Raw genomic sequence first — 27,690 nt, 5'->3', positions numbered from 1 at the left:
TTTTCTAAATCAATACAATTTCTCAAATTTATTTTTTTTCTTAAAGAAGTATTTCTAATCTCTGTCAAAAGGGAGGTGAGGAAAGGTCCCCCCTCCCTTGTAAACACTGAAATACAGATCTCAGAAACCAGGGTTGACACACACAAAAAGTGCATTTTACAAAATATCAACTAAAATATATTTTACATGAATTATGTTTCCATTGAAATTCTACCGGCTGCATTTTCAGATTCGAAAAAATATTTCCACATCTAAGAGATTTCAAAAGCGTTTAAGTTCTGGGCAGCCTACCCTGCCTCCTGGACAGTGGGGCCTTGATCTCTCCTGCTGGGTGAGGCTGGGCTCCTTGGCAGCAAGGGTCTGGCACCTGGGGATGAGCAGGCACCAAGGCTGGCCATCGAGAGCCCCCACTGCCACTCTGCCACCTCTCTCGCTGCCCCGCCCTCCTGAAGGATGCTTCCTCCCCACAGATTATCAATACAAGAGGGCCCGAAGTCCCTTCCCTTGGGTTTGAGATTGGGCTTCCCACCTATGAATTCACCTCTGAAACGTCCAGGTTTCCTCCAAGCACAAAGACCAATCAGGAGCAGCCACCTTCTCAGGGACAGGGCTAGTGGGGGTTGCTCGTAGTACCCTCAGGATTCACTTCCCCCTCCCTCTCTAGCCCCTGCAGGTCCTCACCCAGCGCTACTTCCTCAGCCTGCTGGGTTTGTCTGCCCCCTCCCTAGGGGAGGAGGACCCAGTGAAGCCCTCCTAGCTCCTGCCCTCAGGGGTTTGCCCTGTGCAAGTGCTCAGGAGCAGGTTCCCAGAGCCAGGCCCAAGCCGTACTGTGCTCCTCTCCCCCTCCCCACCATGTTCCTCTTTGGTACAAATAGGAAATAACTAGCTGCTCCAGCCCCTCACAGAGAGCCCCAGGGCCAGGGTGTAGTCCTGGCGAGGACAGGGGGTTGAGCCTCCTAATCTATTCTGGGGAGTAGCATGAGGTGAGAACAGGGACCCCTGGGCAACAAGAACAAACTGAAAATGCAGGTCCTTAGCTCCTAGAGTGAGTGGCTGCAGCTCAGCAGGTCTGTGGACGGATACAGTGTTGACAGTGTTGATTCTCGCTGGGATGTAAATTAGTGCAATCTACAAAAGACTAGGCTAAGGGGTGGCAGGGCCAGGGGAGCCACAGCACTCCTTTGGTTTGATTTCAGGTGGGTGTGGCTTGAAGAATCATGTGTGAAGTTCTGCAAGAGGTTTCCTAGAACCTCCAAGTATAAGGCAAGAGGAAAAGTTTTCAATAAATCAGGTAGCAATTTTCCTTGCCCCCTGCACCCCACCCCCTCCCGGCTCCCTTCTGCCCTCCCAGACATGACAAACCCCGTGCTGATCAGCTGACTTCTGGGAAGCCAGACCTGTTGGGTGGCCCTCACCAGGAGGTGGACAGGAAGTTGACTCCCACAAGTGGGCCACACCCATGACTGTGAGGGCCGGGTAACTTGTCCCAGCACCAGGGGGTACTACAGGGGCAAAGAGGAAAGCCAGGGGGAAGCCCCCGAGTCCAGGAAGAGTCAATGCTCTGGAAGCCAGATTCTGAATCTTTATGCCTCAAGGAATGAGCTCTGAGCTGTGCTAGAATCTGGGAGAGTCTGGTCCTGGGCTGATGGGGAAGCAGCGGGTCACAGTGGGTGAGGTAAAGCTGGCTCCCACTCCCCCTTGAAGGGCCCAGGGGAGGTTAAAGAAGGGCCCATTGGGTCTGGTTCCTGAAGGACCCCCACGTCCCCTCCAGGGTCCTACGCCCTCAGGCTTGGCCCAGACTCAGGGAAGACTGCTTCTCCAGGAGTCTCTGCCCAGGAGATCATAGAGTGGTCCCCTGGGCCAAGTTGAGGGCTCTGATGCTATTCTTATACCCTGGCCTCCCCTTCCCTCCCTTGGGGCCCACAGGAGTCCCCTGCCCATCCCCCCCCAGAGAACCACAGGCCAAGCAACTCAGGCCCCTGTGGCCCCTTAACCAAGTGCTGTGCTTCAAGCAGTGCCTCCTGCCCTGAGCCCTACTTGCCCACGGGCAGTCCCAGAGTGGGTGTAAGGAGGCTACTGGGGGTTCTTGAGGATGCGGCCATGGCGGAAGTCATAGACATGGCGGCAAAGAAACACCAGCTCAGGGTCCGTGTCTTCGGGCACCGTGCGGTGTGGCGGAGTGGAGTAGTCTGCAGAGGGGGGCACCAGTGCTGTCTTTCTGCTGGGGAGGCCCTCACCTCGGCGCTTGGCCATGGCACAGAATCTGCAGCGACACACCATTTGATATCTTTACCACAGCGTCCTTTGTGGGAAGACCAGTCCCCCCGCCCCCCACCCAGCCCAGAGAGCTGGGGCATCTCCTGTGGTCCCTGCAAAGGCTGGTGCTGCCTCTATCCCTCTCCTGGGAGGATACCCCCAACGCCAGCTGCCAGCCCATCTTCTCTGGGGTCTCTCCCTCCCCACCACCTGGCAGTTCTCCTTGATCTTATCTCAGAGTAGCATCACCCCCAACTCTGCTCCAACCACTCTGCCTCAGAGGGGCAACAAGTTTTCCTCTTCTAATAAACTGAGCTGGTGAAAGCAGCAGGCAGTGAGGAAGAAAAGTTCTGGGAGGTCAGGTCCAAAGACTGACACCCCTTTGGGGAATCACAGGCAGCCTCCAAACACCAGTGGGCAGTCTAAGGGCCGAGGCTAGTCGGCATATGGGGTGCCACCCACCTGCAGTACTCGGCAAAGGTCAGCACATAGCACTTCTCCTCGATGCAGGCCACGCTGTTCTGGTCCTGATGTTTTGATGCAAAGACTTCATTCTGCAAAGGCTCAAGGGGAGAGAGGAGGTGGTTGGTTGCCAGAGCTGGAAGCACCTAACTCCGGGAGCAGGGCAGACATTCAGCCCTCCTGACTAAACTCCAACTAGGACCCAGAGAGTCAGGAGGCTGCCCTGGAATTTCAGCCTAACTGCGCCTCACCTAGCACCCCAAGGCATTCTTTCCAGATCCCATCCTACTAGGAGTAGCCAGGGACCTGCTGCAGTCTCTATCACCAGCCTCCCGGCCCCCACCCCAGCCCAGCCCAGGGGAGGAGAGGGGAATTGGTCCCTACCTTCCTGGTGAGATGAAAAGTCCCACCACAGGAAACATGAGCTGGGGCTCAGTGAGGGACCACACCCCCACGGATGAGCTCTCTGAGCACACCATTTAGAGTGCGAGGGGGGTTGGAGTCTATCCCCCCCTTCCCTCCTCTGCTGCAGACAGTATCAAAGGGGCCTAGCAGTGCCAGTAAGACACACCTGCTTGCTCCCATCCTGTCATCCCCTGCCACGGAGGGCTTCTCTTTCTGCCCACCCTTTATGACAAAGGTTACCGTTGCCTTTGAGACAGCAACTAAGGAAGTTTTGGGGAAAGGGGTCCAAACCTGGGCCCTCCTCAGGTTCTCTAGCACCCAAAGTAACATGTCCAGGGACTGGACTGCCCATGGCTGCCCCTAGACATCATGTCCTCCGAGGCACCGCCTCGCCCCCTGCCACCCTGCCCTTCCCAACCTATCAAGCAGGCAGCTCACCTCGTGCATGCTGGGACTGCGGCCTCCCTGCAAGTGCTCTGGTCTGTAATACCACAGAAGGCTCATCATCAGCTCTCCTAGGAGGACAAGAGAAGCAACCATGGCTTGAGCTGGCAACCCCAGAGTTACTTAGAGAGACATGCGGGCTTCTACCTGCCCTTGGGGGCTCATCCAACTTGGATGCCTGGGCCAATCCTGCAGGTTTTGGCCGCCCACATCCACTGCCGAGGCCAAGCTGGCATTCAAGTGGCCGGGAATAGTGGTAGGCATGGACGGGAGTGGGGGAGTCACTGACAGGTGAGATATGGGGACAGGTGCTCAGGCCCTGCTGGCCGGGAAGATTAACGAGCTGATCCAACCCAATCATGAGGTCATCTTCCAGCCTCGGCAGCAGACAGCCTGGCTGAGTGAGAGGCAGACTGTGCAAGAACAAGGGGAAACAGGTGCCAGGTCAACCTCCAGGCAGGGGTACCTGATTCAGGGTTCTCCCAGAGGGCAGAGATCTTGGCCACATAGGGTGTGGATGTCTTTCGTGGGCCTGACTTGAGGAGGACAGTATCCCGGACTCGGATTGTCTCTCCATGTCGCTCCACCGCCTGGTAGCTCTTTCGGATGGCTGGTTCCGGTTCATCCTGAGCAACAAACCAAGGGCACAAACAGGCTGTGGGTCCACACTCAGAGCGAGGAGGGAGCGAGTGAATGACATCCTCCTACACTTGGTTCAAGGCAATCAAACCACTAAACTGTGAAAATGTTTTGCATGCGCGACCCTCTCCCCAAGCCTGACTTTCAGGGGTAGGAGAAAGGATGAAGGATGGGAATGGGACAGGAGAGTGGTCTGAAGCTTCTGGGGCTGTGCTCTGATCACCCCACCCCCAACTGCAGTCTCCCAAGTCCCACTCTCCCCGTCTTGCACTGGGTAGGTCTTCAAGCATCTTAACAGGACAGTCTGGGCTTGACCCTTGAATCACCCGCTGTAAGTGCTGCAGCACTGGGCAAATTACTAATCTATTGCTAGGCTTAAATTTCTTCATCTGTGAAATGAGGACAATGACAGGAACACGGGGTCCATACCCCTAGGTTTCCGTGAGGATCCAAGGGGCTAATATGCAAAAGTGCTTAGGTCAGTTCTGGCATCAAAGAAATGCTCAATGCACGTTAGCCAACAATTTTTTCCATCATCCAGATGTTCTTGCATCATTCATTTTCTCTGCCTCTCCCGAATGCCTACCTATACTTATCCGAATGCCTCCGTGCAAGTTCTCCACGTCAGAACCCAGGTTAGACGGCACAGCGTGAGCGGGGATGAGAGGTGAAGACACTGACAGGCTTTCCTGACAGAGAGGCCACCACCAGCTGTGCCTGCGCATCGCCTGACCCCCCCAGCGCTGGGTGTAGGAGCAGCAGGGCGGGGGAGCAGGCTGAGCAGGCGCGATCTAGCCCTGGGGCACAGGTGAGCCGGAACCTTGTCAACCTTGTCACCTCTCGGAGTAGTGTAGCGAGAGCCAGAGGCTCCTGGGACCCGCTCCACTGCAAGCCCCCTGTCCCTACCACTGGGCTGCCTTCTCCCCATCAGCTGAGAGCCACACTCACCAAAACATAGACGGCCTTCTCACAGGCGGCCCCAACGGGCACCCAGCCATTAGTGCGGCGGCGGCGGCGGCGGCGTGGGCGCGGGCGCTGGACACGCGGCTGCTTGGGGTGGCTGGGCCTGCGGGCAGCCTTGCTCCTCACAGTGTGCCTACAGCTGGAGCCCGTGCGCAGACCTGACTTGGAGCCACTGGGAGGCTTGGCACTCTGCGGGCAAGCGCGGGCTACAGTCTGGGGCTCCGAGGTGGGTGTCTGAAGATGGGGCACGGGCTCTGCAGCAGGTGGCACGCTGGGTACAGGGCATCCCAGCAGAGGGTGGGCAGGTGAGGCTGGGTGGCCAGCTTCCGGGAGAGGAAATTCCAGCTGGCCCAGGGACCTGCAGCCTTCTGGGAAAAGGAGAGAGGGGGAGTCGGGGCAGTTAAGGACAAGCAACGACACCCTGACCCCTCTGCTTTCAGAGCCCATTCCTGTCTTGAGTTTCAAGTGTGACCCCAAAGGCCAGTGAGGTGGCTGGCAGGGGTCAGGGGGACTGAAACTGGACCGTCAGAGTGACTGGCCCAGGGTGTTCCTCGACCTTGGAGAATGGCCCACAGACACATCCGTCTCCCCTTCCAGCCCGAAGGAGAGGGAACGGGAGCGGCTTCTCTAGCTGACTTAACTTTCTCTAAGGCCAATGTAGAGCGTGGGAGCAGGGGCTCTGGAGTCTGACAACCCTGGATATGAATCCCATACCTGTCACTCACTAGCTGTGTGGCCTCAAGCAAGTCACTTCGCCCCTCAGTGCTTTGCAACAGTAGTAGCTGCGAATGTCATCTAGCATGTCCTAGCTGCTCTTGCTAATGGATTGATTCATCTCACCCTTGCAATAACCCTGTTAGATACCATGACAGAGAGATACCACGACAATCAGGAAACAAGCACAGCAGTCACTGGCTTGTCCCAGTCACGTGGCTAAGGAAGTGGAGGGCATTTCACTCCAGGCAGTCTGACTCCGAAGTCTGTGCTCAATTGCAAGCCATGTGGCCTCTCGGATGCGAAGCACGCCGAACAGTGGCTGGCACAAGGCGCTCACTGGCATCCCAGGACAGGCGGGTGAGAGCCTGGGTCCCATGGGTTAGATGTCTAGACCGGAAGAGCGGCACAAGTGAAGGGAAGTCCAAGAAACTCGTTCGCATTTCTTGGAGCTCCAACTCAAGCCCAAACCTGAACCAACCAGTCTGGCGAGAGTCAGCTGGTCTATAAAGCTGTTTTATAGACTTTTGACAAGAAGGGGCATGGGGGAAAGGCGCGCACCCTGGAAAGGCCTGGCCCCTCACTTCAGCGGCAGGGCAAACTTCTGACCATGACGGTTCTGGTCACTGTATTTCCACCCAGGAGCCATAAAGGGAGCCTGGGAGGACTGTGAGGACACTCCTGAGGTCCCTGGGTCTTGCCAGGAAGGCAGACACCGAAGTCATGAGCTCTGGTATCACCCTGTTCACGCCAGCGAATGCCGCCTTCCTGTTCTCAAAGTGAGCCCACCTCACCCACACCCAGCAAGGTGATCCTAAATCTGGGTCCTACTTCTCTCTCAAGGCTCGTACGGCTAGGACAGAGCTGCCCCACTGTAGCTGGCACTACCTGTCTGGCCTGGTACCTACCACTCTTCCTATGAATGCTGAATTTGGCCAGTATGCAGATGGCCTGCGCTCAGAAAAAGCATGAAATGTAGCCTTCCTCAAGGAGGACAGAAGGCACATGGGACTAATTTAGCAAAAACCCTAATTCCACTATCTACCTTACTGAGGGCACTCCCTAATCCCCTCCACCCCCCACCCCCCAATGCCACCTAACTGCTAGGCCAAGACAGTTGGGACAGAGTAGCGAGGCTAAGAGCTAAACAAAGGCCTCTTTCCTGGGAATATTCCTAGGCTTGGGGCACAAAACTAGGGGAGTCTTCCCATCTCAAAGCTCCCCACATTCCATGCAGTTAGTTTGACCCCAACATGCCCCTGCCCCAAACTCTCCCAGGACATGATAGCTCAGAGATTCCCAGTGACATCCTACCCTGAGGAGGGCTTACCTGCTGCAAAAGGCATTTTGTAGGAGCAGCCACCACAGGTAGTGCCAATGTGGGTGAGAGACGAGGGTAACATTTCACAGATGCTGTAGCCATTCACTCCTGGGTCTTCACTGGCGAGGTAGCGAGAACCCCAGGGAAGGTGCTGAAAAGGGGTGCCTGCAGGCACTGAGCTCGGGGCCAAGAGGAGCCCCTCATTAGGTGCAGCCACTGGAGACAGTTTGCCCTCAGGGAGCATGGGACAGGGGGAGTAGCCCCCACACTGCAGCCCCTCTTGGCTGCAGTACAGGTAGAAGTTGCCTAGTGCCGTGAGCTCAGGCCGCCTACACAGGCCACTGTAGTCAGCATGGTTGCCGGTCATCGGCAGGGGGGACAGCTGGGGTGTGGGGAAAGAGGGCTGATGCAGTTCCTGTTTGGGGGCAGGTGACTCCTCGCCTGGGCGTCCAGGCTCTGGCTTGAGGGCTGCCTGCCCACCCATCAGCAGAGGCAGGTGGGGGCGCAGCCCCAAGGGGCTCTCCAGAGCCTTGCTCAGGGGCTGGTAAGGTGGCTGAACAGATGGCCCACGAGGAGTAGCCGATGGCCATGGATCCTCAGGGCGCCCTGGCCAGCCGGGTGTGCCTGCAACCTCCCCAGGGTCGGCTCCCTGCCGAGCCTTGGGATAGTTCTTGCCATTGACCTTGGCCCACTTTGGCCTTGGGGCCTTTGGGGCCGATGGCTCAGTGGAACGCCCCTCTGCTTCTGGGTGGGTACGAGGGGGCCGCAGGGGCATCTCCCGCTCCTGGCTCAGCTTTAGGAAGGCAGCTGCATTCAGGCTAGCCAGTCTCTTGGGAGCTGGGTCGCCATCTCGGCGGGCACCTTCATCTGGTGCTGGCTCTGGGGACAGGTCCCGACTTCCTTCTCCAAGGTCTCCAGGTCGAGGTCGCTTCTTAGAGGTGGGCCAGCCGGCAGCGGCCCGGTCCCGGCTGCGGTGAGGGTCCCCCCCTCGACTGCGGCGAGTGCCCACCAGGCTGCTGGTATCCTCCCGCTCCAGCAGCAGGTTGTTAAGGGCCTCAGCATTGAGGGAGGCCAGGCGCCGCTTTCGAGGCTGGGCAAGACCAGTGTCCTCACTGGATGGGGCAGGGCTGGGGGGCTTGGGCAAGTCAGGTGGCAGCTCATCAGCCTCATCTGCACTCCGTGGACCGGCCACATTCTCCAGGCGTGTCAGCAGCACTTTGCAGGCTTTGGGCTTCTCAGGAACCAACGGACGCTTACGTAGCGGGTAGTTCTTGCGGCGGCCTGTGAGATGGCCGGGGCTCTCGGGCACGCCTGGTTCCATCCCCTCTGCCCCCTGCTCCATATTGCTGTCTTCCATTTGCAGGGGCTCCCTTCGGCCTGTGGGGCCCGAACTCAGCATGGGCAGGGACTTCCTCCGAGTGTGTGTCATGGAGTACCTCCTCCTGCAGGACAGAATGCTGGCAATGAGAGGCGCCTGGCCTGTCCCGCCTGCTTCCTGCCCCGACTGCAGCCCATCCAACCCCACCTGCAGTAACTCTGGCCCACCCCCACCCCATCTCCGCCTGGATTTTCACAGGACCCCTCTTTCAGAGCAAACAGGTCCAGTGGGGCAGGCTACCAGCAGCTGTGCAGGGACTACCCCCCAACCCCCCCCCTCCATTTAGCCTAGGGTGTCTTTGAACTAAGTCCTTAGAGAACCTACAGAGCAAAGCAAGACTCCAGGGTCCAGAGACAGACGAGCTGGGGGCAAAGCTCTATTCTCTACCTGTTCTCCCACTTGCTACTCAGTGCAGGAGAGAAGGAGGCTCTGAAGACACAGCGCCAGGATGAGAACTTGGGTGGTGGGAGCCCATGTATGAAGCGCTACTGACCACCTCCCCAACCTTGGTGCACCTGAGGTTGGCCACAGGAGGATAAGGAAAGACAGTGAGAAGCTAAGACACCTGTCTGCTGGTCTGCGGAGGAGGTAAAGCTGAGCCTGTGAGGACATCTCATTTGGCATGTAGGTAGGACGGTCATAACCTGCTGCCAGAAAGAACGCCTAAAGGGAAGGCCTGGTTTTGAGGAGCCCACGTTTAGGGAAAGTCTCCACCAGCACTAGGAGCCAGACACTAGTGGTTCAGACTGCAGGGACAGGTTGGCCCGCACAGTGCCAGCCCCGAGGAAGGGAGGTAGGAAACCCAGGGGCCACACAGCGACCCGCGATACAGCTTGAAACCCTTACTGACCACGAGCGCGCTCTGATGACCGCACCTCAGGGGAGAAACTCTATATTGTCAAAATATTAACACAGATGTAAAATGGTACTTCATTAATAAAAACAAAATAAAACTAACCATCACCAAGCACAGCAATTTGGTAAAAGAACGTATCAAAGAAGAGAAATAACTCGGGACAGACGGCTCAGGTCTCCCTCCTGGTAAGCCCCTCGGAGGCAGGAGCAGGATGGTGTGGGGGCGGGGAAGTCACAGGAACCCCAGAGCCCCAGACATAAAATAGCCACAGTAGGTATTATTCCCTAACTGTTTGGCAAACACTCCCCTCCCTTGCAATATACACCTGGGGGCATCCTGGACCCCTTTCGGAAAGCAAGAGGCCAGAGCTGGCGGCGCAGTGGAAGCTGGCTGGGCTGAAGCGATGAACAACTGCGGGGGAGCGGTGGTCAGAGATTACTGAGCTGTCGACTCCCCGCCTACTCCCCAACCCAAGGCAAGGGTCTGCCAAGTAAGGTGCCAGACAAGGCTCTGCCTTCCCCGGGCACCCTGTGACCCCCTCCCCACCCATCAGCCCCAGCCCTTTCAGTTTAATTTCCCGACTGCTATTGTTATTCACACTCACTGTACCAAAGGAGCTGGGAGCAATCCCCGCTGGGCCGGATTTAACCCTGAAAGTCCCAAATCTCAGGACTCCCAGGGCTTCCTAAATCCTTTCCAGCGAGAGGCTGAGGCCTTGGGTGAGTGGCTGGGGTCAGTGGGACTTTCTCTCTTAAAACACACTGCACTATTTGAGAAAGAAGACCGAGGAAACCAGCTGCGGCCAGCACAGACGGCCCTCATTCCCTGGAAAGGACTTGGAGCACTGGGAAAAGAAGGCAATGTGCCAGGTGTTACTTGGGCCATGTGTGGGGGACCTGCCACTGCTCCGAGACCAGGCCCCAGGCAAGACAGTCACAGAGGCAAATTCATTCATTCCAGATGCACATACAAGAGAGCTCCGAAAAAATCCCAGGCATCTGCTAGGCTCCCTAAAACTCTTTCCTGCTTCTAATCAGGGTGACCACCCATTCCTGTTTGCACTGCAAGCTTGTTAGAAATGCCTCCTTTCACTCTCAAAAGCATCCTGTGCTTACAATCCATTCTCTGAAAATGCAGGGAAGGCGAAGGCAGTAACCAGGAGACACGTCTGTATTTCCTAGGAAAACTCAGACCCAGCCGTCCTCCACCCCCAGAAGGCCTGGAGAGGAGGGTAAGTGAACAGACCACACGGCTGAGCAGGGGCCAAAGCCCCTCAACAGGCCCCATGTTACCAGAGAATCAGGCCTGGGAATGGCTGGGGGCCAAAGCTGAGGTCACCTGGGCTTGTGGCCTCTGAGGATATGGACACCAGAACAAGGAAGAGGCAGATGGGAAAGAGAAAGAGAAAGAGAGTACAAGAAGGCAAGGAGGTGCTTTCAGACAGGACACGTGAAAGAGCTCTGAGCTCTTAAGAGGACGAATGACTGGCCCGCCCTCCCCCCCACCCCCTCCCTCTGTTGGTGGTGGACTAGCTGAATGGGTGGGTCATCCAGGACTCTGGAACACTTGCTCCCCATTCAGTCTTCCCCTTTGAACATGCAAATGTTCCCAAGCAGGGAAAGGTTGGAAGGAGAGGCTTTCGCTTTCAGAAGCCTGTCTGTCCCTAGAACCTGGGAATGTGTTCCCCCTAGAGCAGCTCATTCTTTCACCTTCCATTCAGTCCCAGGGGACACCACTGTCCTCAGGACTGGGGACTGAGAATCCTGGGAAGACTAAATCATAGGGTGCGAGTCACATTTCCAAATCAAGCCTAAGTGCCTCCTGCTGGCCTCCCTTGAACCTGCCAGGTCCCCTATCACCTGCTGAAAACACCCAAGGCCAGCAAAAGCACATTGCAAAACAACTCGCTTTCATGTGGTGGTTAAAGCGGCAACGTCACTCATTCACCGTCCGGAGAGCTCAAAGCTGGAGTCGCTTACTCCTCTGAGGCACCTCGATGCGTGCGAGGAAAGCAAGAGTGAGTCATGCTTTGAAGGCGACTTGGAAGAACCTTGGAGGCAGCTTTCATGGGGGGTGGGGCTCAGTAGAGGGGGCTCCCAGACTGTCAAGACCTCTCGAATCAGCAGGAAGTGACCCAGCTTGTGGTTCCCATTCCAGCTCTTCCAATCTGTCTTCTATCCTGCCTCCCCTGCCTCCCTGCCTCCCTAATGCCCTCACTAACATACCAGTTCAACCAGTAACTTCCTGCCACCGCCAACAGACCTGATGCCTGGTTCCAGCACTCCCCGCCTCCTCCTTGGGAAGCCTTGTCCTCCCAGGCATAGGGAGTCCAGGCCCCTTTGGGAGATGGTTCCTAGGAGGGACTCCCCAGGGCGCACTACTGCTTGCCCAATCCATGTCAAGCAAGCTCTCGCTGAAGAAAAGCAGCCTGACTGCGCCCAGCTCTGAAGAGCAAGAGGCAGCTATCACGAGTGACAGTGACAGCATCAGTCGTCCTCCCAGTCAAAGACCCAGCGAACTGCAGGTTGAATCCAAAGTCACCAGCGCCCAGTAAGTTCCCACTTAATGTCATTAACTGGCTCTTGGAAATTGGCTTTAAGCGAAAGGATAGGGCATGTAACAAGAGCTGGTCCTGGAAAAACGTGGTTTCCTTCAGTATCAGTAAGGACATTTTTTTATATTAAAAAAACACGCAACGAAACCATGCTATTCCAAGGACCTGCTGCACTCTAGCAAACAGGCCATCTCAGCCCCAGCTGAAGTGTGTGTGTGGGGGGGGGATCTGAGCCTCAGTGCTGCCCCAAGCCTGTGCGAGGCTGGGAGAAGGGAGGGGTGTTTGCTCTCAAGCTGCTGCATCAGCACCATGCATCACCCCCCACCAGCGCAGGGGGGCATACCTAAGATGTAGGTGCAAGAGGAGGAGGCCTGCAGGAGTGCGGTTACGGGCATCACCAAGGGGGAAACCACGGTGGAGTCTAGATCTCTTCGGAAAGCAGAGGCTGCCCTGAGGCAGCCAGAGTACTCAGCCTTGGCTACAGCTCTCCCGGCTAGCTGCACGCCCCCACTGCCATCCTTAGGGATTCAAGCCAGGGCTCTGCCCCACAGCCCTTCCTGAAACCTCTCTTCCCCACTGTACTTAAAATCTTGCTTTTCAGGCCTTTTATTTTATTCTCAGTGGTAGGAGTACTCAGGAGGGCGTTTGGTAAGGGCACCGGAGGTCACCAGGGCTAGGGCCAGGAAGAGGCTTGACACAAGCCACCTCCCTCCAATTACACCTTAAACCAGACAATTGGTACTGGTTTAAGCACTGCCCTCCTCTGTAATCTCTCTTGGAATAACCTCCTCCCTCCTCCAAAGGAGTAACACCTTTTCAGAGCACCAAGTTTCCTGAATCTTCCATCAGAGAAGAAAAGCAGCAAGAGCACAAAGGTCGCCTTCTGTTCACCTAAATTTACTTGCTGTTTCTTCATGGAAAAACAGAGGTGAAGCACCAGAAATTCCTATGATAAGGACATGACTGGTATCTCTTGGAGCCTCAAGAGGTGGTAGAGCAGAGAGTACCAAAGCTCTGAGCCAGGCAGACCTGGATTCAAATGCCAGCTCTGCTCCTTCTGAGCGTTTGCTTCATTTTTCTGAACTTCAGATTCTTCATCTAAAACAGATGTCTCAGAACCTCACTTAAGAGTGATGGTGAGGACACTCGTCGCTGTGCGGGAGCCAGCAGAGTGGGCATCCAGCAGGTCAACCTCCTTGCGTCGCTCCCAGACCCACACAGGGCAGCCGGCCTTTGGCCTGGCCTATGCCTTGCCTTGCAGCAGGACCCTGGAGCTGCTGGGACACTGGCTCCGCTGTGAGAAATCTGCAAGCCCAGCCTGCACCTGAACTCTGCTCTGCTACTAGTCCACGGAGAGCACTCAAGTGTCAACCCCAGGGAGAGATGGCAAGCTGCTCCTTTCCCGTGCAGGACCCAGAGTGGGGTGAATTGTGGGGATTCAGTTTACAACACAGAGAGGGGAGGGGCGGAAACCGTATCCCAACAGACTGTGAACAACAGCTCCACACTCCGAGAAACACTCCACCTTGAAAGGTGAGGTCCTTGACTGCTAAAGGCCCAGGGGAGGGGATCAGAAGGCACTCAGGGGAGGGGGTCAGAGGGCATGCGTTCGGCCTGTTCCTGCCATCTGACTGCTGTTTCAGTGTGGGAACCCACAGAGCAGAAGTCTCAGCTCTGGTGCCCAAGCCCCGGGGTGCTGGCCCTAAAGAGAGAGCAGTGGGCTCAGCTGTCACCAGTTCCAGTTGCCGTGTGCTCTCCATTCACTCTGCAGTCAGGCTGAGATCCTCCAACACGTGGGCAGACAGCACTGTGCCCTGCCCATCCAAAGGGAGCTTGTTTTATAGACTGTCCTTGGGTCTGGAGGCCACCTGAGGCACTGGGCCCAATCCCCGAGAGACACCAGGTTCTTTATGGCCCGGGAACCATCTGCTCCCCACATTTTAAGCTGGGGCTCCATACCCAGGAACCCAGAGAAGCAGGCATGTGTCCTTCTCTCAGGTTGGGAGGAGAGTCTACACCTCAGATGTAGAGATTGATACATATACACAAATGCCTGAAAAAAGGGCAGTATAGCAGAGTACTGTATTTTAGTCACACCGTGCTCTGCTCCAAGAAACTCTTGGAAAGACGTATTAGAAAGTGACCGTGGGCCTCCCCGGTGGCGCAGCGGTTGAGCGCTGGGTTGCGAAGCTGCCCGCAGCCTCTGCAGCGCCGGTTCGATCCCCGGCTGCTCCCCGGCCACCGGAGGAGGGTCCCACATGGCGCGCAGACCTCTCCTGCCGCCCGCTGCTCCCCTCAGCAGTGTACTTCGGTCCTTCTGCCTGCTCTGCTCCCCGCTCTGGCTCTGGTGAATTCTCTCACCCTCCCGCGCTTCTGACTGTGCCCAGTGCTTATATAAATAAATAAATAAATCTTTAAAAAAAAAAAAAAAAAAAGTGACCGTGTGCCATCAAAACTAGTCTTTACAGATTCTCTTTAAAGGTACATGTCCTGGGCCTCCCTGGTGGCGTGAGGGGTTAAGGCTCAGCACTGTGAAGCTATCTGCAGCACAAGTTGGATCCCATGCCAGGGAGCTGACCCACATGACCAGCAGACCTCTCCTATCTCGCCCGCTGCTCCCCTCAGCAGTGTATTTCAGTAGATCTGCCTGTTCTGCTCCCCACTCTGTCTCTGGTGAATCCTCTCACCCACCACATCTCTGGCCTGCACCCCAGCTCTTGTATGCATAAAAAAAAAAAATCTTTAAAAAAAAGTAAAGGGCGGGCCTCCCTGGTGGCACAGCTGTTGAGCCCTGGGTTGCGAAGCTCTGCAGTGCTGGTTCGATCCCTTGCTGCCGGGCGAGGGTCCCACATGGCGCGCAAACCTCTCCTGCCGCCCGCTGCTCCCCTCAGCAGTGTACTTCGTCACTCTGCTTGTTTGGCTCCCCACTCTGGCTCTGGTGAATTCTCTCACCCTCCCACGCTTCTGACTGTACCCAGTGCTTATATAAATAAATAAATAAATCTTAAAAAAAAGTAAAGGGCCTCCCTGGTGGCACAAGGGGTTAAGACACAACCTATGAAGGGATCCACAGCCACTGAAGCACGAGTTCGATCCCCAGGTAGGGAGTAACGCACATGGCGCAGCAGACCTCTCCTTACTAGCCCGCTGCTCCCCTCAGCGGTGTATTTCAGTCAGTCTCAGTCTACCTGTTCTGTTCCCCACTCTGTGGTGAATCCTCTCACCACACCACCACCACCACCACCCCCACTTCTGGCCTGTACTGCGACTCTTGTATGCATAAATAAATAAATAAATCTTTTAAAAAAAATAAAGGTGCATGTCCCTAACTTTAGGTGATCTGCTTTCATCCAGCCTCTTCCTAGCACACAATTCCTCCGTATACGAGGTGACACACATATTCAGGTGTTAGTCCAACTAAGAGCATTCATGCTCACTCCTAGTCTCACGGCACTTCCTGGGACCTTTGCTGGTTCCTTGCCACAGCTCAACACAGTGAAGGCGAGACCCACATGTGGCTGGAAGCCACTTCTGGCCACTGCTAATCCTAAGTGGGCATGGTCAATGACTTGAACTTCTCTGAGCTTTGGTTTCTTGTCTACACAGCAAGGTCGTTATAAGGATCAAGTTAAATAAGAACGTGTGTCAAGTGCCTAGCAGAGTGCCTACTGTACAACAAGTGCTTCATACAAGGCCCTTCTTAACCCCAATACAGCAAGTAAGTGCTGGGGGGTGGGGAAGTACGAGAAAGCCTAAGAAACTGAAGCTTAGGACAGGACAGTGTGACAAGGGCTGGGATGGAGCGCTCAGAGCTGGTCAGTGGAGAGAGCTCTGGCTCCAAGGCAGCTTCGCAAGGGGCACATCTAAGTCGGGTCTTCAGACACTGATAAAGGGCCCACTAAAGGCTGCCAGGTAGTGGACAGCACTTTGAGAAATTTGTTTCATAAATATGGAGGCAGGGAGCGGTAACAGACAAAAGCTGAAATGTTGAGGCAAGAAACCAATCCAACTTCTCCCAGACTCAGCCTACTGGCTCCCTGTGGGGTTCCTACAGGCCGAGGGACAAGGGAGCGCTGTCCTATGGCTCCCTCACACACTCCCACCTGAATTCCACCATGCCTTGGCTAGGACAAGAGGTGAATCTATTCCTGAAGCAAGACCCACTTGCTCTGAGCTGTTAACAGTGTGTGAGAAATAAAACATGAAAAGGGACTGGGCACCCCAAAGCTGAGCAAGAGACCCTCAAGAAGCAGCAGGAGAAAACCTTGTGCTACCAATACACAATTCTTCAAGAACATGACAACAATCTACCAGCCTGCTCTGGGCACCTGTCCAGGAACGGCAAAGGATATGGGTTGGTTCAACCACCAGGACACTCCAGGAACCAACAACTTAGATTTCTAAGATGGCTTGCCAAGACTGGAGGTGCTATCTTGTCCTACATAGAAGAAACTGGCCAGCCCAGCCAAGATGGGAGCTCTGACCTCAGCCTCCCCAGCAGAGTGCTAACCTTCCAAATGAGTCAGTCACGAAGAACAAGACCCAAGATCAGGCCTTCCCAACACTTAACCAGAAGGAGCAGAACCACAAGGCAGATCCTACTGGAGTCACGGGCACCCACACCCAATTCACACCAAACTCATTAATAAAGCAATTAGAGCCATTCCCGTTAGGGGCAAGCTCTGTGGGGTGAGGCAGGCGCTCTCTTCCTTACTACTAAATCCCACCCATGGGGCTTACTAAGAGCCCTGTGGCTCTTAGATCTGAATGAACAGAGATCTGGCTGTCCATCTGCTCCACCCTATATAACATTTCTACCCTCAACTAATGGGCACTTGGAGCCCAGGATAAGAAACTTCCCCACCTCCAGGAGTCCACCATGCCTCCACAATTTAATTCACAGTTCAAAAGAGTTACTTCAGAAAATGTCTCACGTTTACAAAGCATAACCCTCTTTCATTACCATCCTCTTTCTTTTCTCTCTCCACTAGCCCAGCTATCTCAGGAAAATGTTCTTTTCATTCCATTTCTTTTTTTTTTTTTTTAAAAAAGATTTATTTATTCGTGCATACAAGAACTGGGGTACAGGCCAGATGTGCAGGAGGGTGACAGGATTCACCAGCAACAGAGCAGGAAAGAGAACAGGCAGACTGACGAAATACACTGCTGAGGGGAGCAGCGGGCGAGACAGGAGAGGTCTGCTCGCCATGTGGGTATCTCGCCGGCTGGCCTTCGCACTGCAGAGGCTGCGGACAGTGTCACAGCACCGTGCTCAACTGCCTGCGCCACCAGGGGAAGCCCCTCATTCCACTTCTTACCCCAATTAAGTGAGCAACTGTGGGAAGAGAGGCACTCTGGTATTAAGACAAAGAACGTCACAGATACTAAGATGAACTCAGTTGCAAAGAACCAGAGTTAGCATTATCTGTCCCCAAATCCCCTAAGTGTGCAGGGTAGGGAATTCCTGATTCCTGTGGAGGCTTCTAGTCTAACAGGATGGGCGAATGTTTGTCAAGTACTCACTATGTGCTCAGCACCACCCTAAGCACATCATACTATCTCATTCAGCCTCACAACCACCCTGGGAGGTAGCTGCAATCATCTCTTCCTAACAGGGAGAAAACAGAGGTAAAAGAAGTTGCCCACGCTCCCCTGCTTGTGAAGGCAGAGGCAGGGTATCTCAGGGTTTGGCCCGAAGTCCGCACTAGGACACAGGCTGCTGAGTCCACAACCAACATTCCAGAACAACTTGCACACTGGATTTTGGTTTTCTGTGTTAATTGTTGGCATGAACCAATGATTTGTTTCTCCTGATTTTTTTTTACCACCAAGGAATTGAAGATGTCCAATTAAAAGACATCTGTGGGCTGCCCAGGGAAAATAAACATAATTTTACAAATTGTTTCTACAGCAAAGTCTCTTCAGAGTTTCCAATAAACTCTTACATGCACTTTTGAAACAAACCCATTTTATATCCTAGAGAGAGGCAAGGGCTTCAAAGACTTATTGCCTCGACATTTCAGTCAATCCAGAAAAGGAGTCTGTGCCACATTTCTTGCCTCAGATGCAATCTCCTTTCTCTAGCCTGGACCTCAGTGGAGACGGAAATGTGGTCATCACACTCCAAGCAACCATCTTTCTATGCAAGGACACATTAACTGCTCCTTGGCTGCCTCTCTTTGGGCTGAATAAATCCAAGTCCTTTCAATTTTCTCTGAAGATCATATCTTAGAGTCATCTCATCAATTTTATAATTCTTTTCTACATTCTGTCCAAACTGTGAGCCCCTCCAAGCAGGAGGCAGAGGAGTCCTCACTACTGAGGAGGGTCCGCCAACGCTGACTATAGTGGACATGTGACTCCATCTTCCCTACTGACATACTTGTCAGCGTGTCTGAGCATCAGGGGTACCCTGACACTTGCCTATGACTTATACAAAGACCCTCTAAAAACTAGTAACTCTCCTCTAAACCACCTGGCCAGATGAGAATGGAATTAACAAACTGAATGATCCCCAAACCAACTAGGCATGTAGCCACAGTTGGAAAAGGGCCTAAGTGTGGGCCACCCCTCTCCTCTGCAGGCAGGAAATGGAAAGAGCTGCCTCTAGGGAGGCTGGGGGACACACAAAGGCACTGGAGAAGGAACTGAGCACCACTCCAGGTGAGATCCTGGGATCACGACAGGAGAGACACATCGGGTCCACTTCCCTTAACAGAGGGTGGGGGTCAAAGTGCCTTGCCCGCCAGACCCACGGGAAAAGAAACTGACAGGAGAAAAAAGCTGTAGACCCCCAACTGCTGCCTGGCATTGAACTGGTTAACAAAGTCATTTGTCATTTTTTCACTTAGGTAACCTGGTCATCCTGCCTCAGAAATACGTTCCCCTTTTCAAATCTCCAGAGAGGCTGAAAGATAAGCCCATTCTTTTATTCCTGGTAGATCAGGCCTGCAGAGGATCTCAAGGACAATGTTATTTTTTATTTTATTTTAATTTTTTGTGGGACGCTGAGTCGGGTGAATACCCAATCATCTCTGCAGGTGTTTTCCACAGGGAAAAATAGAATCTGGATGAAAATTCTTCCAGGACACAACACAAAATCCTCGATGTGCCTCTGCCCTGAAGCCTGCCCACCAAACCCACAGCTCCCCGGCCCAGTACCTAGGCCGTGTCTCCTCAGGCAGGACACGGATCCCTCCCTGCCCCTCACCCCACCCCAGGGCCCCGTTGGTGCTCAGCAGCTCTGCAAAGCTGGCTCAGTGGAGCCCAGGGCACTTGTGGGGCCATTTGGCCCCCAAAGCAGGCTAACTGCAGCCTCTCACTGCTGCAGCTCCTCCTCCTCCCTGTTAGCCGGTTTACTGCTCATTAGTGGCGCTATCAGGAGGTGGGCAGGGGAAACATAAAGAAGCTGAAATTCAAACCAGTTCATTTTACTCCAGTTAGGTGCCTCCATAAAACCAGGGAGGATTTCATCATCCAGGACCTCCCTGTGCCCTGTCCTGGGAAGTTCGAAGCAGCCCAAAGGGCGAGGAGCTTCAGAAATCTTAGGATCCCAGGCGTCAGGAGCATATACTTGTAATCGCTATGAGCATTTGCATATTCAGTCTTTTCAGGGATAACAGGCACTTCTAGACTTGAGCTGGCCAGTTAAGTCAAGGCCGGGGATCAGCCCCCAGCATCGAAGTACACTTTCCTTGTCCCTCCAAAGTCCCCAACACAATGGCAAGTTCACAAAGGAAGTGAGTCTTGCCAGACTATGCTAGCAAATTCCCATAAATACTTGGGCTGGGGTAGTACTGCTTATGTAAAATGCTTCCCCATTGAGAGATGCCGCTTTATTTACATTCTTCACAACCCATTCATAAAAAGGAGGCCCTTTAATGTTGGGGCTGTTCGTATAATGCTCCATAAACCCAGCAGCTTCGGCTGGCAGCCTTAGTTCAACACAGACTACTTCTCAACTCCAGGGACTTTTTTCCTTAAGTTTTTTTTCCCCCTCTTTAATGACTCACCTTGCGACAGGGCGCTGAGGCCAGATGTTGTCAGAGCAAGGCCAAGAGGAGTAAGAATAGATAAAATGAAAACACACCAGTCCTCCTGAGTGCTGGGGCAGGGAGTTGGGGACGGGAGAAAAGAAAGAAATTGAAAATCCCCACAGAACTCCAATGTGAAATATGCATGTTGGAGGTGGCATTCCTTCGAGATTTACTGAAACTTCCTTTATGGATGTCAAATGCTCCCCCAACTTATATCTCTAGCTACCACAGAAGGTGTGGAAGGTTTTTTTTTTTAACCTCAAAGGAAAAGATAGAACAGGGATTTTCTTGGTTTTTAATTTGTAATGCAGATAAATTTAAAAACAGGAAATTTCTCTGCTTCTATACAGAAGTGTTCCATGGGCTGTTGTATCTAAGAGGGGCACAATTTTGCTCACGGTGATGAAACTCAGGGAACCCTACAACCAGAGGAAGAACTGTGTTCTAGGCCACACAGCAACAACTGCCTGAGCAGCTGAGGCCAGAGCCAGGAGATGCATTCTGAGATGGTTTGTCTCCTGCTACACTGGAAGCAAGGAGAGAAGTAGTAGGGATTTTTTTTTTTTTAATTGACAGGGGAGCGGTCTGCATTACCATGGCAACTGTGAGGGGTGGCCTTCCAGCTTGGAAGGGAAATGTTGGTCCATTAATCATCAAACTGGGGCACAAAAGGGAGGTTTGGGGGGAAAGGGGATGGAAGCAGAATTTAGTTTTTCCCTGTCTACATTCAAACAGTCACCAGTACCCTTTGCCCGCTTCCCCCACGGGCCAGGACTGATGGCAAACAAGAGCGGAAGTTCCCAAGAGAGCGGGGACCACCACTGTTCTTTCCGGATGGGTCCAGTGTGAGGGATACCCCTCAGACACATCTCCTCCAACACTAGTGCCAAAAGTCCCATCCACAGGCCAGACCCAGGAGTTTTTTTCCTTTTCTGTTCCCAGAACTGTATTTTCTCCTTCATTCACACCCAGGATCGGGAAGAGATAAAACATATGGATTCATTTAGCATGGACAACAAGGAGAATTGCATAAGAGCAGCAAAGCCGGGTGGGGAGAATGGCTTGGTAGGGTAGGAGGAAAACAGGATTAACAACCCTTTTCCAGTTCATGTCTATATGGTATCAGGTGAGCAGCCCACAGGACAGTCTCTTCACTGGCCAGAACGTAAGCGGCGACAGCTAAATTTCATGTGTGCCCCATACTAAAGCACCCCCCAAAGGCCCTATCTACATGCCTCTGACAGAAAACGTCAGAAACCACCAAGGAACACATACTGAGCTTTTCTGGGGAAGCAGAAGGGAAGGTGGCCCCTAGTCCCATTCAGTTAAGCAGCCAAGCTGCATCTACCCATTCTACAAAAGACGATGTAAACGGCGCGGCAACAAAAATCCTGGAATATTCACCCACACACAGGCTTGACACTCATACTGTCCCTGTCCTTAGGAAACTTCCAACCTACAAAACCATTCACAAAGGCACCATTTTATAAAATCCAGGGTCACAATCTCCGAGAAAAGCAAAGGCGGCCTGAGTGACAGGGAGAGGAAGGGTGAACAGGGTGGAGCAAGGAGAGGGGACGGCAAGGGCCTCTGCACTGGGATGCCTGGGACGCCTGGGGAAAGCAGCAGGAGCAAAGATGCAGCAAGATGGGTGCGCATCGCACAGCTAAGGGGAGACCCTTGGGAGACACTGTCCAGAGTGGGACTGTAGGAAAAGGGGAGCCATTGCAAGCTTGTGGACAGGAGAGTGAGAGAGTGAAGGAGTGTTTTAGGAAGAAGGACCTGGGGGACAGACTGGATCAGAAGGGCCAGGGAAAGCAAGGGGGTATGGGAGATTGTGACAGCAACACAGACCTGAGGTGGAGACAGAAGGGCAAGAAGAGGGGGCCCGAAAGAGAAAGGGACAGCCTCTCCTCTGGGTAAACTTTCCAGAGCGAGTCCTCCCAACCACTTGCTCTGACCAAAATGAGTCTCCTGGCAGGTAAGAGCCTGACAGAGAAAAACCTTGCTTTAGTAATTCCCTTTAACAGTCTAGTAGCCAGACCAGGTCATCTCCTCACTGCCACCAACAGAAACCACACGTTGCACACCGCGCGAGAAGGAACTAAGTAATTGTGAGCCTTCATCATTCTCTAGATCTTACACATACAATTAAATTCTCTCAGAACAAACTTGAGTCTCCTGCAGGAGGTAATACCTCTCTTTCCCACCAGCCTCCAGTCCACCCAGGTTGGGGTCTAGATCTTCCTGGGGAGTGGGACAGGAGTGATGGTGACTTTACTCCACACCCACACCAAGCAAAGGCTGGCAGACAGCATTCCCTGAGGTGGAACTAGAACCCAGATTTTCAGCAAAGGTCCACATTCTAAACAGCCCGAGGCTCCTGTCTTTGTGGTCCCAACTCCGCCAAGCACGAGGACACACAGGAGCGCGGGATGGGATTTTACAAATGGCAGAACAGCACCCACCACGGAGCTGGTGACCGGTGGGGTCAGAGGCACTTACAGCTTAAGCCTATGGTTTCCAGCTGACCTCCACCTGGTCAAGGACAGCGGTGTCCCCAAAGACACGTGGTTTCTCTAGAGTCCTTTCCTCCTTTTTTCAGAAGACATAAGGGTGCTGAGAAAACTCTTGGGAGGCACAAAGGAAAAGGACTGGAACCCTTTTTAATCATTAAATTCCTGCCTAGATTTATAAACTCGGCTTCTCCTCGCCCAGGTGGGGAGCCTCTTTGGCGAAAGAGAAACGCTGAAGGCACGGCTGGAGTACACTGGGGGGCTATCTCCCAGCCCCCGAGCCGACTCGTCCTCTGCACCCTAAGTCTGTCGATGGGCCACGAGGAGCTGCCCCAGGTGGGACTGAACCTGTGCCTGTGGGGAGACCGTCCCTCATTCCCGGCAGGCTCTGGAGCGGCTCACCTGACTGCAGCCTCGGGGAGTCCTGCAACCCGGCCGCCACCCGCCGGGCCCACCCCGCGCGCGCACACCCCACCTCTCCCCTCAGCTTTGGCGGGGTCGACTCCACTCTTCCCAGAAGCGCCAGGCGGTCGGCGGCGGCGGGAGCCCGAGCCCGAGCCGCAGCTCCTCCCGGCGGGCGCCCCGGCCCCCGCAGTCCCCGGGGCAGAGTCCGGCCCCGCCGCCCGCCCCTCAGGGTGGGTGGCTCGGACCCGCTCCCCTCCCCGACGCCACCACCTGCGCCCGCTCCGGCGCCGCCTTTGTCCGGCGCTTCGCCGCCGAGCGGGCCCCTCGGGCCCGACCTCCCCGGCCCCGGCCCCGGCGGAGAGGCGGCGCGCGCCGGGCAGGGCAGGGCCAGGCCGGGCCGCGAGCTCGGGGTCCCGCTGTCACTTGGAGGCGGTCTGACAACTTCGATCCCCCCGCCCCACCTCGGACTCGGCCGCCGCTCCGCACGGTCCCCGCCGGGCCTCCCGCGGCCCACACGCGCGTCGCGACCCGGTTCCCTTCCGTCCTCGGCGCCTCCCTTCCTCCCAGCCGGCCGCGCCGGGTCTGCAGCACCCCGGGCCCGGCGGCCCCCCCGCCCCCACCCGGCGAGAGCCGCGCGGCCCGGCGCGGGCGGCGCCCCCGCCCCGGCGCGATCCCGCAGCGCGCCCCGGGCCGCGGCCCCAGCCGCGGGGACCGCGTGGGGGAGGGGGCGCGGGGGGGCGGGGGCCTCGCCGCCCGCGCGCTCGGGGGCGAGCCGGCTCCGCCGCGGCGAGCCAGCGGCCGGCGTCCTCCCGCCCCCCGCGGCCGGGACGCCCGCACCGCCGCCCGCCGGCCGCGCTCCCGCCCCCGGCCGCCTCCCACCCCGCCCCCGGCCTGCGGGCGCGCGGCCCCCGGGGGCTGTCACCTCGAGGCGCGCCGCGCGCTCCGATGGCGGGACCGCGGCGCCGGCCCCGGGGGAGGCGCGGGCGGCGGGCGCCGCACCTGCTCCGCGCCGCCCGTCGGTCCGTCCCTCCCGGGCTGGCGGGGGCGGCGGCGCTGCGCTCCGCGGGGCGCGCTGACGGGCGGCCGGCGCTCGCCCCGCGCCCGCCGCCGCCGCCCGCCCGCCCCCGGCCCCGCCGCGACCCCGGCTCCAGCTCACCGGGACGGCGGCGCGGACGGCGCGGCTCCGGGCGCCCGCAGGCCCCGGCCGGGCTGGAATCCGGCGGCTGGAACCCCCGGGGGCGCTCAATTCCCGGGCTCCACGCTGCTGCGTCAGCGCCTCCTCCTGGGGGCCGGGGCCGGGCGGGCGGAGCGGGGGCCGCGGCCGGGCGGGGCCGTCGGGGGGGCGGGCGCGCCGGGCCGGGGCGGGCGGGCGGGCGGCGGGGCCGGACGGGCGGGGCAGCGGCCGGACGGGCGGGCGGCGGGGGCCGGGCTCCGGGATCCGCTACGCCGCTCGCGGTTCCCCCACAAACTCCCCGAGAGCGGCGCCGCCGCCGCCCTCCTTCCTGCTTCCTCGTCCCCAGCCAATCCGCGGCGCGCCCCTCGGCCGGCTCCGCCAATCAGGCGCCCCGCCCCGCGCCGCCCCAGCCAGCCAATCCGGCCCGCGGCTCCCCCTCCCGGCCTGTGGCCAATCAGAGCCGCGGGTCGCTCGTCCCAACGCAGGGGGCAGCACGAGGCGGCCGGGGGAGGCGGCGCGGGAGGGGTGGGTCTGGGGGGAGGGGTGCGGTGCGGAGGGTGGCGGCGGGGGGGGGTGGGGTGGGGGGGGGTGGGGGGGGTGGGGGGGTTCTGTGCCGGCCACTTGGGTTTGCTCTCCGTCTCCAGAACCTGAGCCCGTATCCCTTGGTGACCCGACCCTGGTGCCCCGATCCCCCAGCTGCTACCGCCCCCCCCAGAAATCTTATCTCATCCCCGCCCTGGCCGTCACCCCTCAACATCCCTCTGCCCCCTTCCCCCCCGCGCCCACTGGAGACGATCGAGCTGAGAAACACCCCGCCCTTGCCGGAGACTGTTGCCCCCAGGGCAAACCTTCGGGAAGATCAGTGGAAAATCCAGCGAGGACAACCCCCCTTTCCTGCAGAAAGGGCCCCAGACTCCGGCGAAAGGGCCCCGACTGCTAAGAAGCCCCTCCCGCCCTTGCCTCATCTCTCCGACTTCCCTGCCTGCCACGTCTCCTTTCCTTTCAAGCAAGGTCGGTCCTGGCTCGGTAACCCCTCACCCGCATCTCTTTTTTTCTCTTTCTCCCCTGCACCTACCGTCCCCCGCTCCAGGTCCCAGTCCACCCTCCTCAGGAGCGCAGTGGGGCGCCCTCGTCCATTTCCAGCTGACAGCAGCGCCTGGCTTGTGAGTCCTTGACACCCACACACCCTCTCCCACCACCGCGGGGAACATCCAGCTCTCCGGGGGAGGGGCGGAGAGCCCGGCAGCCCGGGCTGGACTCCTTCCTCGGCGTCCCCAAGCCAGGACGGGGCCAGGCGTGGACACTCACCTGGCTTCCGCCGAGTCACGGCAGGCTGTGGCTCGTGTCGGTCTCACACCCGCAGTCGGGCCTCTCCAAGCTCGAGCACGCTCGCTCGCGGGGTCAGCCGGGTGGGTGGCCACAGCTGGGTGAGGGCAAACGGAGGTGTGGGAGGTCCACGTGAGGTGCGCCAAGGGGCTGTGTCTTGGGCACCTTGGAGGACCGAGCCGGCACCGGGCTTCGCTTCAGCAAGCACTGACTGTGCACATAGTAGGTTCTTGAGAAATGCTGAGGCCGCTCCAGCACAAAGCCTCATTCCCAATTCAGGCGGCGGAAGGGGGCTTTTAGGAGGTGAAAGGAGCAGCAGCAGAGGGTAGTGTCCAGTCACCGGAGAGCAGGGAGCAGCCCAGAGAGGGCTGGGTGGAGAGAAGCTTCAGGCTGAGAGAAGCACCCAGTGCTGGGGCTACCTAGGTGGGAGGGAAAAGTCAAGCTTGGAATGTGGTTGAGGAACTCCTGCACTACACTGGCCGCCTAGCCTTTCCTAGACCTGGTGTCTCAAGCCCTCACGCCGGCAGCCTTTACGACAACCAAGGCTGCTAGTCCTTATGGCTGGGAAATACGACCAAAAAAAAAAAAAAAAAAACCACCACCGAAAAACCAAAACCCCACAAGTTCCCCCCATCTGCTTCTAGAGCTGTCAAGGGGCCCAGATGATCTTAGCTGTGCTGGGTGACACGTTGAAAGGAGGAGGCCATCCAGCAGAGGAAGCGTAGTGTGGAAGCTAAGAGCCAAGACTGGCACAGAAATTTCTCAAAGGACCAAGCTGTCCTAGGACAACTGTCGATACTTCTCCCATCTCTCACCCTTAGGGAAAGCAAAGTTCCCAAACCTATGAGAGTAGAACACTAAAGGAATTCTCTTTCTGAACTTGCCAGAACAAAGATTCCTAGCAGCCTAGCAGCCCTCCTCCCCCACCACCAGGCCAGCCCTACCCCCACCTCACAAAATCCCCCCTTCCCTGTCCCAGTCTGTTCTATGGGCTGATGTCCCCTACCCCTCATTAGAAGCTCTTGGTAGAGGGTAACAGCAGCAGTGGCCGCTCGACCTGAGCCACGCCATCATGGTAGCCAGAAGCCATGGCGGAAGAGGGTAACAGCAGCAGTGGCCGCTCGACCTGAGCCATGCCATCATGGTAGCCAGAAGCCATAGCGGAAGAGGGCACGGGCTCCTGTCCGCAGCCCAGCCCGCACTGGCCTTGGCTTCATGCCCACTAATGGGCAGGGATTGAGGCCAAAGGGTCAGAAGACAAATGTACCTAGTCACAGGGAAGGAGACCCAAGTGGCAGGAAGCCCACACTTGGCCTAGGAAGTGGTTGCAGGGTGACAGAGGACTGGACTTTTCCCCAGCATCCAGGCCTGAAGATCCAGTGGCCCAGGGATGGGGTGAAAAGAGGTGTCTTTATCTGGGGCCCTGGTGGAGACTGCAGAGCCGGCAGGGTGGTCATGAAAACTCATTCCAGCCTACCCAGCCTGCCCAGCCTGCCAGGTAGCTGGAGGAATTCTGCCCTCAGAGCCTCCCCCATGTAGGTGGCTGTCTCCCTTGGCCCAGGAGGCTCTAATGGAGTGGACTGCTGTCTGATGGGAGACATGACTTGCAAAAGGCACATGGTGTTCCTTCTCTGCCGGCCCACTATCTGCCCCTGTTGCCCATCCCTTTGTTAAAGCTAGTCAGCAAGCCAGCAAAAGAAGAGGTCAGAGACTGGACACCCCGCCTCTTCCCCAAGGGACCCTTGAGCTTGTGCTCTCCACCCCAGAGAACAACGACTGGGTTGGGGTGAGGGGGTCCTTCTTCCTTCCAAGTCCAGAGTCCTTCCACACCTGGAGTGGGCTCCACCTCTTCCTCCTTCTCTCTACTCTTCTAACCTTTCCTGAGGGAAAACTGCCCCCGCCATACCCCACCGAGGCAGCCCTGCAGATGCCTGGGGTCCATCACCCTTCCTCATGCAGTCACACCCAGCAGCCCGGCGGTCCCCCACTGAAAAGCATTTGCTGCTGGATCTGGAAAGAGGAATGGATCCATTATGTGTCCAGGGCGACCCCCCACCTCCCCCCCTGCCATTCCCCCACCCCTCGCCTCCAGGCAGCGGGCTCTCTCTGCCCTGCTGCCTCCAGACCCATCAGGAAGGGTTAACTGCCTCAGAACAGGAAAGCCAGAGAGGGAGATGCATAGAGAAAAACAGCCAGGGCTGAGAGAAAACACGCCGCCCACCCCTCCCCCACCAAGTGCAA

General features: G+C 56.5%; 2 protein-coding genes across 7 annotated transcripts in view; both read right to left on the bottom strand.

Moving 5' to 3' along the window:
• BAHD1 (bromo adjacent homology domain containing 1) lies at nucleotides 1-25,874 on the bottom strand. 6 transcript variants are annotated; one of them, XM_037502212.2, is made up of 7 exons: nucleotides 25,432-25,874; nucleotides 7,214-8,646; nucleotides 5,155-5,537; nucleotides 4,034-4,193; nucleotides 3,562-3,638; nucleotides 2,719-2,819; nucleotides 1-2,263 (listed from the first exon to the last, which is right to left on the bottom strand). In XM_037502212.2, the coding sequence occupies exons 2-7, from the start codon at nucleotides 8,631-8,633 to the stop codon at nucleotides 2,074-2,076; spliced, it is 2,331 nt and encodes a 776-aa protein (XP_037358109.1). In that variant the 5' UTR covers nucleotides 8,634-8,646; nucleotides 25,432-25,874; the 3' UTR covers nucleotides 1-2,073. The 6 variants fall into 6 exon arrangements, with proteins under 6 accessions (XP_037358109.1, XP_037358110.1, XP_037358108.1 ...); XM_037502213.2 differs by lacking the exon at nucleotides 25,432-25,874 and adding an exon at nucleotides 25,199-25,303; XM_037502211.1 differs by lacking the exon at nucleotides 25,432-25,874 and adding an exon at nucleotides 24,106-24,131.
• Nucleotides 8,943-27,690, bottom strand: part of IVD (isovaleryl-CoA dehydrogenase) — a 45,886-nt gene continuing 27,138 nt past the window's right edge. The window contains exon 11 of the mRNA XM_054700554.1: nucleotides 8,943-9,355. Coding sequence (XP_054556529.1) covers nucleotides 9,324-9,355 — 32 coding nt within the window. The 3' untranslated portion in view covers nucleotides 8,943-9,323. The remainder of the gene's footprint in view (nucleotides 9,356-27,690) is intronic.

This window comes from Talpa occidentalis, unplaced genomic scaffold (assembly GCF_014898055.3).
Source record: "Talpa occidentalis isolate TD23 unplaced genomic scaffold, MPIMG_talOcc4v2.1 talOcc4.11, whole genome shotgun sequence".
Taxonomy (NCBI): Eukaryota; Metazoa; Chordata; class Mammalia; order Eulipotyphla; family Talpidae; genus Talpa; species Talpa occidentalis.
The sequence above is the reverse complement of the archived record's forward strand: the minus strand, read 5'-3'. Positions and strand labels throughout refer to the sequence as shown.

Coding starts and splice junctions, on each gene's coding strand:
- BAHD1 (XM_037502212.2), bottom strand. CDS start 8,633: ATGACACACACTCGGAGGAAGTCCCTGCCCATGCTGAGTTCGGGCCCC. Junction 4,194..5,154: donor AGAAGGCCGTCTATGTTTTG/GTGAGTGTGGCT, acceptor TTTGTTGCTCAG/GATGAACCGGAACCAGCCAT. Junction 2,264..2,718: donor ACCTTTGCCGAGTACTGCAG/GTGGGTGGCACC, acceptor GTGTCGCTGCAG/ATTCTGTGCCATGGCCAAGC.